Raw genomic sequence first — 12,006 nt, 5'->3', positions numbered from 1 at the left:
GTTAAAAGCTCGAAAGCGCGTCCGGATCGGGCCGATATCCGGCAAGAAATTGCACAATCGATCGACCGATCGACGCACGTGTCGATGATGAACAAGCTGCACACGCCCATCAAGATGCAACGGTCCTTTCAAAAGCGCTTTCACAAACAAATTGCAAAAAAAAAATACAAAAAACTTGTAGTTTGCCTGTACGCCATGCAAATCTACAAACATTTAATTTATAAAAAAAAAGAAAGAGCGGACCAACTTTGCGCAGTTCATTGTTCATTGTTCGCCGTGATTTGTTCATTTTTATGATGAACTTTTTTTTATGCTCTTTAGCTTTGTAAATGTTTCCAAAACGCCATGTTTCCTGGAAAAAGCACGCTTCCGGTACTACCTCTAATAATCACCGTATCTTATGTATATATAATTTTGAAAGAGACTTTGTATATATGTATGTATCCTTCGTTCGTTCGTTCGTAGATCTGTGACAAATGATTCGATTTATTTATTTTTTCGATTCATAGGCGCTGATTCGCCTTGGTTCAGGAGGGCACAGGGGGCGTAGCCCTAGACGGTGAATGCTCAGGTGGACGCAGCCCTAGACGGCGAATGCTCAGGGGGCGCAGGGGGCGTAGCCCTAGACGGCGAATGCTCAGGGGGGTGCAGGTGGCATAGGCCTAGGGGGCGCAGACGCCGGGGGCTTAAATATTATTTTTTATAAGAAACTTACTATATATGTTTATTTGTTGGTGACGGTCAATTTAATAAAAATACAAATGAGTATTCAAATAAATTTATATAAAATAAAACTATTCAAATAAATTTAATAAAATGTTTACTATTAGATTAGTCATGTTTAAGCGGTACAACACCTAACTCAAAAAAGTAAAATTCGGTTCTTTAAAAGCTTTTATGTGATCATTGTTTTTCAACTTTCACTCGCCTGAGCAATTCGATTAGTCTTGACTAACAGTGCATGATTTTTTATTTTTAAAAATAAAAAAATATAGACTGGTATAAAATCGTATTAACATTATGGTAAAAATAATTAAAAACATCATGTTTTAGTTTTTCATTGTTTTTTATTTGAAAAAGTGAATGATTCATATGTATATGCATCATCGTGCATTCGTTATGTTTCATGAAAAGTTTTGAAACAATTCTTGTCCTTATTGAAATATGTATGTACAGCGTTTCTATTTTTTTACATACCTCGTATACATTTCACATGGTTTTTATTGAATTTGGCAGCACCGAATTTCCTGTAAATGTATATTTGAAAGTGTCTTTTTACCACAAAATTCTTTGACTTTGGAAGATGCTGAATTCATTTTGTGATGTTGATTCTACTTGATCATTAGGACTATGATATTTGATATTGAAGATTCTTTAATTGATTATATTTGAGTTATATTTAATATAGGCACAATAATTGTCAGAAATATTATGGTTTTCTAAATAATTATCCAATAATTTCTCCGAAACAATAAGTTCATCTTCATCGCTCGAGTCATCTAATTCGTCATCACTGTCGGCAGGTAAGTCGATTAAGTCGAAGGGGAATCATTATCTAATTTTTCCAAATCTATTCTTTCAAGCCCATTTTTGTATACGAAAGATATCTTAAATTTAATAGATATATTAAAATTTGTATTCTAACTAAAGTACTAAATATAAGCATATTCAATTGTATGCTGATTCATAAATGAATCTTCCAGTATTTGAGGTATGAGAGAAATAAATAAAAATCAACTCAAGATCTAACATCACGACAAAATTCTCTAGGATATATACAATTCAATTAAAAAAAATTGGACATACCTTGAAGACGTAAAGGAAGTTATTTCTTTGCAAAGTAGCACGAAGTCACTAACCGTGTTGACCACTCGAAAGATCGTCACAAAATGGTCAAAAAAGGCTTAAGGATTATTTTTATGATTTGATATCTGGCGAATGGGTGGTTCACAATGGAATTACCATGAATTGTAAAAGCGGTGCATATTGTATGAATCACTATGCACTGTAGGGTTAATATAAAATAAATTACGAAACGCTATATTTGTTGTTATTTCTAGCTACAAAAAATGTCGTGGCCAGAAGCCCTACGAGAAACGCCTGTTTAAAAATTGAACGTGAAAGTGCGTTGTTCACAACAAACCACGAACCATATTCCCATGACCCTAACAGATAATATAATAAATTTATTCATCATTGAAAATATTCCAATATTAATCAAATTGACCTGGCAAATTAAGTGAGTTAACCTTCGCTAATTTTATTCCCGGTCTTAAATCGAAATACATATACCGGTATAAAATTTTATCCAAAAGTGAAATTATTACTAAATAAAGACACCAATATATATGTATGTATTTACCAAAAGTTTAATCTTATATGCAAAACCGAAACGGCGTCTGTAATTCGTTTATGATTGGATGTCTTCAAAATCGTTTCTGATTGGCTGGATCGTTCAGGACGTTTGTGATTAGTCGGGGTCGTAAAATAATATTAATTTTTTGATACAAATAAATGTAATAAAAACAAATTAAGATTTTTTTCATGGTTATCATTTAATTTCCATTTATCGAGCGAAGCCGGTTAGCACAACTAACAAGTATTTAATATTTAATAAAATAATCGGCTTGTTTTTCGATTACTATTTTGATAGTGCATTGTCCGGTCTGTACGTTAAGTACAAAATATTGCGAGTGGGTTGTTCCAACATATTTATAGCCATAAAGTAGTGCACTGGTATACCTATTGCATACAAGAAGATAGGTCGTGGGTTCAAGTCCCGGTTAAATATGCTACTGGCGAGGTCACGTGATTATTAAAAAAAATTCAGATCTCAAACTCAAACCCGATCGTCTCCTGTTAGGATTTTCTAGTTTTTCTAGCCAATTGCTGTGACGGATCCAATAAATTGGTATCCTCCCAATCAGTTTCTCTCACATTCAAGTTATTAGAATCTCAGATTTGTTGAATCTTATAAAAATATGTTACCTACATAATTTATTTTTCGCAATTTGCTGTGTATCAAAAATGTTGTTGATTGTCCATATTGTGTATATATTAAGTCTCTATAATGTATAGGTATATTTAAAAAAAATGTTAGTACTTATGTACAAAAAACTTGCGAGTAATCCCTGGCACATACAATGAATGTATGTATATAATAAAATAATAAAAATACATGTAAATAAGGTCTGATCGAAATGTATGTAAGTCCTAGCCGAAAACTTAGCCAAAATGGAGGGCAATTAATGCTGTTGGTGTAAATGTGGAGGGACGGAGAGGAAAAAGTATACAGGGACTGAATTGCTAATTCTTTCCACACAGCATAAGATACATACATCTTTAGAACAAAGTGGTAGAATATTGTCAAATGTGCAGACATCAGCTCATTCCAGAGAGGTCACGAACCTAATTCATGAGAAGAACGACAACGTATTGAAAATTCATACAAAATCAAGTTTTCGACCGATACTTCTTCTGTCGGGAAGGGGTCAATGATCCAAACCCAGTGACATTAAACTAGGTTAAACAAGCGGAGAGAGAGACAGAGACCGGTGTTGCTAAATTAATACGAAGGGGAATCGCAATTGGCATACGTCGGTTTCGGGACAGCGAAAAGGTGTCAATCGAAAGCGACAGGAAAAGTTTTAAATCAAATCTCATTTAAATCCTCAACTTAGATATATATAATACACAAGAAGACTCCGTAGATTGATAGGATTATATTAATTGAGTACAAAATGGCACAACTCAAAACTTAAGCAGTAGAAAGTAGTCGTAAGTCTTATCAACGATTAAATATCAAAAAATAAAAGTATTCCTTTATTATGTAAAAGGCCGAGGAGAATATCAGCAGTGTTTTTGGAAAAACAAGATTGAAAATAAGAAATGAAAAATGCAAAGGAGGTACATATGTAAAAATGGCCAGGCCATAGAAAAGTTAATATAGCAATCGGCAAGTTTTATCATGGATAGCTTTGCAAAACCACTTTTGTTATTGGGATTGCTTAAGAATGTAAAGACAAAAGACTCGATCAAACCATTTCATCTCTAGAAGGTATAAAAAATCGATAATCTTTTGATCTTATTTCACTGAACGGAAGATAGTTTATAAAGACGTGTAGAAATGTAGTTGATCATTTAGATTAGGTTAAAAATAACATCAGTGGAAACTTTGGATAACCACAATGGTGTTCTCGTTCACCACTAATCCATAGCAATGTTTTAGCTTTGAATACCACGTGGCCTCTCCTATATTTGAATGACTTCCTTTGCACAGTTTCAATATCTAGTCTGAATTTATAGTACATATGTAATTTTTTTTTCAGATACAGATAGATATAGCATAGGAAAAGGAGCAAGGCAAGGAGACACCATCTCTCATAAACTATTCAATGCGATGCTTGATGGCAATTTTCAGGAACCTGGAGTGGGACACAGCAGGAGTAACCATCAACGGTCGCTTCTTGATTCATCTTCGGTTCGCAGACGATATAGTTTTGATAGCTAGCGATCCAGCTGACCTACTTAACAGACTAACACAGCTGGACAGGGAAAGTGGAAAAGTAGGATTAAAAATTAGCATAGATGAGACCAAACTAATGTTCAATAGTTATTGCATGCCTGATAGCATTTCATTAGATTATAAAATAGTAGTAAAAGTAGTAAATACATATCTATATTTAGGCCAAATAATAGACATATCCGGTAAAGAAGAAGACATAAAGAGATGAAAGAGGATGGAAGAATGAGTTTTGTTTTTAAATCGAAAATGCCTGAAAAAAAAGATCTTCGATCAATGCGTTTTGCCAGTGATGACGTATGGATGTGAAACTTGGACATTGAACGCCAAGATGATATACAAAGTTCAATGTACTCAGAGAAGTATGAAATGATGTATGCTCGGCATAACGAAGAAAAACAGGAAGCGGAATACGTTAGTGAAAATGATGGTGTATCCCATATTCGTTATCGATCACTGTCAAGCAAGGATACAATTTTACCGAAAATGGTCCAAAGGCTCGTTTTGGTATAGATCACTTTCAAGCAAGGATAAATACTACCATACAATTTCAACGACATATATCGGTCGAAAGTGTCGTTTTGAAAGGACGTGTTCCAACGTTTGCCATGCATGCGTGCTATGAACGTCACATTTTAAAACTATCTAAAAAAAACCACATGCCACATTCACCGCTGTGATTTCGCCCTTAGAAGCGTTAGAACACTTAAATGGAATACATGTACATTCAATATATTGAAAAATTAAATTATAATCTACATACGCTTTTCACTTAATGTAATCAACTTGATCATACTACATACATATGCGAAATTAAACAGACCGGAAATGTTTTGTTTATTTTGCAGCGATGCATCTCTAAAGCGGATTTGGTTTAATGGATCGATCTATAATAGTCTGCTGCATTTTAGTTGATAACGTTTACCGAGAGGGAGGGGAGTGTATCACGTTCACTGAGCCATGAGATCAGTATTTCTGCGCAGCACTCCTGTTTATTTACCAGACCAGACCCTGTTTGTCTGCTATGCATAACATATCCAGTATTATATACATATGTACATGCATACTAGTACACGTATTTAGATGTACAGCATATTCAACAAACAGTACGTATATGTACATAGAAACTGTACCGAACAAAAGGTGAGAAATATCTTTTGAATCTCATATAACAGTGGCGACTTTGAAGGAATCGACCTCTGAACTCTAATGGACATCTAATCGACCTTGCGTCCACGCAAACATGCCAAAAATAGTTTCTGAATGTATCATGTTACATGTTTCACGTGCCGTAAGAGCACTTTGTACTATATACATCAGTGGCGTGCGGTCCATGGATGCGGTGGATGCGGCGCATCCCCTATAACTTTAAAAAGCCAAGAGTATTTTTAATAAATATTTGAATTTCGCTTCGATGTATTCTTAGTGATGTACGTGATTATGATGTAGTATATGATATATATTTCACATATCACGTGTTTTTTGTTACATGATGCATTATATAGGATCTTTTGATAATTTTTATTAAGGATTCGCATAGGCCGCATTCGCATAGGCCGGCCACAGGCGAGTGACGCTGGCGAGTAGACGCTGAGTGAAGTGCGCGCGCGTCATGGATTCGGAGTTCGGACCGATCCCATTTGCGCATGCGCACTATGAGGCTGTCATATTCGCGCGGACGCGTTGACACTTGTTTAACCTCTACGGTGGATTCGGTTTCTCTGTTTGCTTATCTATTGAGTTTCACTTGGAAGCCGCTGTTGATCGATATTTCCGCACGCTACGCCCCAAGTTATTTATCAAAAAGCTAGCCGATTCATTTCTTTAGACGAAGTTAATCATTTATACTGTAAGTTGGTTATTTTTTACTTTTGAATTAAGTTTTCATTTAAATTAGTTTCGTCTAACTTTATTTTTAGTTTACTGTTCCACTACTTACGAGTTTTCATTATTGCCTTTAATATGGATATCGAAAATAACAATGAGAGTGGACTTGTCGTCGAGATCAATAATAATTGCAATTGTTTAATTGAAAATGTGCTGAAAAGAAGATTTGCTTCTCTCCCATTTAATGAAAAGGAGATTATTGTTAAGAGCCCCAAACCCACACCAATATTAAATATTCAGTCTAAAACAAAAACATTTAAAAGGTATTTTAACACAGAAACATACGAAAAAATTTCATGGATTTGTGGATGTGCTCACTTAACGAAATTATTCTGTTGGCCATGTATTTTATTTTCTCAAGAAGTGAATGTCTGGAGTAAATTTGGATTTTCTGACCTAAACAATTTAAGTAAATCGCGCAAGAGACATGAATGTTCTCAAGCTCACATATGTTCTGCTGCTCAATTTAAAAAATTTGGAAAGGGACCTCGTATAGAAAATTTTTTAAGTGCTCAATTTAAAGCAAATATTGAAATGCACAACAAAGAAGTTACTGCAAATAGATACATTTTGTCGAAATTAATAAGCGCGATCTATTTTTTAGCAAAACAAGAACAACCTTTACGAGGACATTTTGAGCACCAGGAATCGGAAAATAGAGGGAATTATATTGAATTGCTGTATCTGTTGAGTGAATCAGACATAAAATTGAAAACTCATTTAGATAACTCTACGGTGTTTACTGGACTATCGAACCATATACAAAATGACTTGGTATCCGCAATATCAAAAGTCTTGCTAGATGAGATTAAAACTGAAATACGTGCATCAAAATTTGTTTCCATAATTGTGGACGAATCTACAGATATCAGTCGCAAAGCTCAGCTATCTACTATTTTTAGATATGTAGATGAAAATAATGAAATTCAGGAGAGATTTGTTGGATTTGTCGATGTTAGTCCCAATAGAACAGCTAATGCTCTTTTTCAGCACATTCATCAACATCAACAAATTCATCCTTGGAAGAATTTGGTTGTTTGGACAAATTAATTGCACAAACGTACGATGGAGCGGCTGTAATGTCCGGGGAGCATAATGGAGTGCAACGAAAAATTCGAGATATTTGTCCTAATTCTTTATTTGTCCATTGTTACGCTCACAGATTGAATTTAGTTTTGTCGCAATCTGTTAAACATATATCCGGATGCAAACGTTTTTTCAGCCGTATGTTGTCATTTTCAACTTTTTTTTGTAAGTCTTCAAGAAGAATTTCCCTTCTCGATTGTCAAATAAAAAAACGATTTCCCACTGCTGCCCCTACACGATGGAACTACAATAGCAAAATTTTAAATATGATATTAGAATATCAAACAGAATTAATGGAAATATTTAATCAAATAATTAATGACGAAGACGAATGGGATACTGATGCTGTCATAAATGCTGAAGTCCTTCATCGTTATTTAAAAGAGTTTGAATTCAATTTCAATTTGCATTTATTTTCTGCAATATTTAATTCGGCAGATTTTTTATTTGAAATTTTACAAAAAAAAACCTTTGACATATCGTATTGCGTAAGTGAAATTAAAAAATTTGTAAAATATTTAGATAACAAAAAAGACGATTTTGATTCATTGTGGAACAAAGTAATAACTAAAAATTTTAATAGAAAAAGAAAATATGCTGAATGTGAAGAAGATGTGAAAACAACGTATAAACTTCACTATTCTGAAATTTTAGAAACTCTTTCAGTAAATACAACCAATCGATTTCGAGATATCGAAAATTTAAAATTTCTCGAATTTTTTAACGTCAAAAAATTTAAAGAATATGAAAATAATTTTCCAGATTTCCTATTTAAATCACTCCACCTAACTTATGGAAAATACTTTGATTTTATGAAATTAAAAAGCGAATTAATTTACATGTACTCAACGCAAGATTTTCATTTGAAATCTATAAATGACGTAAAGGAATTAATTGTGAAAGATGATCTAATAGACGTTTTGGAACAAGTATTTAGTTTAATACAATTAATTTGTACGATACCTTCCACGAGCGCATCGGCTGAACGATCATTTTCGACTATGAAAAGAATTAAAACGTTCACCAGAAGTAGTCAAAGTGAAGAAAGACTCTCTGGTCTTGCTTTAATTGCAATCGAAAAGAAAATAATGTCAAATTTAAAAAACAATAAAAAATTCTATGATGCGGTTATCGATGAATTTTGTAAAAAGGAACGAAGAATAAAATTAAATTTAAAAAAATAAATTGGTCGGTTTTTTTTTTCAAACAAGGGACAGCATCCCTTGTTTGAAAAGTCACCGCCCGCCACTGATATACATACATATGTACGTACATAGATGTGATTTAACGTCGAAGTTGCGACACAACATCAGTCCTATTCCCAGACGAAAACGTATGCTAAATTGGATTCGAACTATCGCCCGATTGAGATGTAATTGCAAATGTGAGATGTAACCGCTACAGTGGCGCTGGATACTCCCAGTTCAGGTGTCGATAGTCATTTAATCGATATTCCACTGGATTGACTGTCAATTATCAAGTCTTTCTTAACACTTGACGAGTGACCAGGACTTATGCAAGGTCTTCATATTGTATGTATTCCTCACCAAAATCTCTATGATTCGAATTATGTCAAACATATGTAAAAAAAAATTGATCAATATCAACATAAATAATTATAAGCCCCTTGTACACGTTCTTAGAGATGTTAATTATGAGCCTCTTGTAAACGTATTTTAGAGATGTTAATTTTACATAAAATGTCGTTTTGACATATGTCGTGTATTTTATTTCACAGCCGTGCAAAAAATATTATCCCTAATCAAAGTAGCCACACACAATCTAATGGGTAATTGGATTATTAGTAACATGGCGATCGCCCAAAAGACAATTTTCGCCATGAAAATCGCGAATACGGAATATTTGGCACTCGATTTCTCGTTAGTATGATAGTGTTACGTACGCCGCGGATTCAGCGAATTGCACTTAGACCAACGGATATCTGTTATCGGTTAACTAAGTGCATGCACTTACTTCCAAGGATTATATCTGGACTCTTAAGTGCATTTAGGCTAAACAATGACCGTTATTAGTTATTTCTCAGAATCGGTACGGGGAGACCCAATGTCGTGGAAATACATATCCGAATACGTGACTATACAGTAGGTAAACAGATTAGACGTCCTGAGAGATCTACCCCTTATAAGGCGGTACGTAGGCGATATCATGTCATTCTGGACGGAGCACTGGCAATGCGTGTATCTCCTTAATCATCAATAAATGCTGTGAGACGACTGTTGGCCTTTTACTTGGATCCTCCACCCACCCCTACGCAACAATAGTTATCGTTAGAATGATGGACTTTTCGGCTGCCAGATGTTCCGTTATAGAGATTTTAGTGACTTTTGGGCGATCGCTTTGTGACCAATTATCAGCGAACCAATCTACATAAGGATTTAATACAATGCGAATTCTTACGAAAATCCACGCAAATTTTTGCAGCATTTTTTATTATCAAATTGGCGAACCTCAAGACGCTGAATAACTTAAGATTAGCAAGAGAGATAGGAAGGGAGATGCCAATATTTGACAGGAACTTTTTCAATAGTTATCGTTATTATGATGGATTTTTCGGCTCCCATATGTTCCGTTATAGAAATTTTAGTGACTTTTGGGCGAGCGCTTTGTGACCAATAATCACCGAACCAATCTAATGAAAATATTTTATTACAATTCAAAAGGAAACTTCAAATCAAACAGCGGACAACGACACACTGTTTCGAAAGCAACCACGATACATATGTAAGAATTTCAATTAGGTACAAAATTCCGAGCGTTCAATAGAGGCGGGCAAGTGGGATCAGACAAAAGTCAATTAAAAATGGTCAACCATATCTGGAAACGAGTCCTTCCAACTGTTACCCGGCAGAAGCAACGGCAACAGCGATCGCGCGTTAAGAAGACGAAGGTCGCTGAATCGAGACAATGGCCACACACCGCAAATGGTCCTCGCACCTACCCATAACACAAGCACGCATATGAGATATGATTAAGCAAATCGATATCAATATATATACATATGGGCTGTAATCGAAACCGAAAGCGAGGAGCCATGAATCCAGACTCGTGGGAGTGCGACGTAGACCTGAAAACCGAAAGTGATGGACGTCGAGAGCAGCTCCTACACGCTCCGCTGAACTTTTTTCCCACAAATTAAGACCAAAGTCGTGGGATCAGATAGCACACAATGCAGACGACACGAAACGTTGCGGATTATCTCGTACGTAATGCAAAATATTGTGTGCTCGTCTTCTGGTCCGATGACCCACAATTCGTCCAGTTTCCCCACGATGTGATGGAACAATGCGTGAGATGACGAAAGGTGTTACGGTAACTAAGGTGACACTACATAAAAACGAAGAAAACATTGACTGAAGTACATTTATGTAGATCGGATTATATCCGGAAGAAAACTTTGTGCCATTCGACAACTAGAACCAGGTCAAAAAAAAGATTTGTCAAAGTTTCTGGATAGCACTATCAGTGGATAGATATGTATGATACGGGTCTACCTCACGGGCCCGAATGTGAAACGCCCGAAAACGCAAATATCGGAAGGCAAAGATCGAAAATCGAAAGATCTTAAGTCGAAAGATAAAAAAGGGTGCATGGTAAACGGTATATACTCACTTAATTTGCGCGAGCAAGATACAACAGGAACAAGAGGAACAGGCTTTTCCTCTCGTATTCTGCGCGTGCACATTAAACAAGGCTGTATGACAAAAAGATAATTTCACCGCATGCCACTCATATATATTATATATACATAGTACCGTTTACCATGCACCTTTTTTTTTGATCTTTCAACTTAAGATCTTTCGATTTTCGATCTTTGCCTTCCGATATTTGCGTTTTCGGGTGTTTCACTTTCGGGCCCGTGAGGTAGACCCGTTCTGGGCATTCAGATGAAACGATTTTTCTATCGTTTCGAAGTTTCCACTGTGGATTCATCTCGACACTCGTGATAATTATATGCGTTGAGGTGAGAATGTTGTTGTATCATATTTGAAAAAAATTAGACCGACTGAGCCCATAAAAAAGTATGGGGAAAGCTTAAGTTGTAAAATAGAGATTATATTCGCCAAGTTCTCACCCCTATTGAGATAGATACGAACACCGTAACCTAAGAGACCAAGTGGAAATTATCGAACTTTGCAAAACAACCGATAGGTGACGCCATTGCGACTCGACAAGCCAAAGCGTTTCATTTCACATCCGATCTAGACGTATTCCCCTCACTTAAAAATGTCAAAAACCACCGTAGAAATTAAACTTGCGGCCATGGGAGGGTAAGGGTGCAGATCCACCTCTATTGTTCAAAAAAACTCCAGATTGAATCGATACATTACTAACATCCACCAATTCCATTACTGAAAAGTCTTCAAAGGACTACCAATCAGAAAATAAAGCAGCAAAAGACCACCGGGATCAGAATAAGGGTATATGTGCAAACCAATGCTCAAAGGGGGTTTTGTGCCGAGATAATACGAATCATACGGTCCAGAAAGCCA

At 35.5% G+C, this 12,006-nt stretch overlaps 2 protein-coding genes across 4 annotated transcripts in view; one reads left to right on the top strand and one right to left on the bottom strand.

Annotated features, from left to right (window-relative positions):
• DIP2 (disco-interacting protein 2) overlaps positions 1-12,006 on the bottom strand; it is a 154,898-nt gene that overhangs the window by 115,200 nt on the left and 27,692 nt on the right. The window lies entirely within an intron of this gene.
• LOC143922506 (zinc finger MYM-type protein 1-like) lies at positions 6,258-8,648 on the top strand. The gene is made up of 2 exons (XM_077445761.1): positions 6,258-6,371; positions 6,442-8,648. The coding sequence occupies exon 2, from the start codon at positions 6,485-6,487 to the stop codon at positions 7,457-7,459; it is 975 nt and encodes a 324-aa protein (XP_077301887.1). The 5' UTR covers positions 6,258-6,371; positions 6,442-6,484; the 3' UTR covers positions 7,460-8,648.

This window comes from Arctopsyche grandis, chromosome 2, assembly GCF_051622035.1.
Source record: "Arctopsyche grandis isolate Sample6627 chromosome 2, ASM5162203v2, whole genome shotgun sequence".
In the NCBI taxonomy this organism is placed as follows: domain Eukaryota; kingdom Metazoa; phylum Arthropoda; class Insecta; order Trichoptera; family Hydropsychidae; genus Arctopsyche; species Arctopsyche grandis.
The sequence above is the reverse complement of the archived record's forward strand: the minus strand, read 5'-3'. Positions and strand labels throughout refer to the sequence as shown.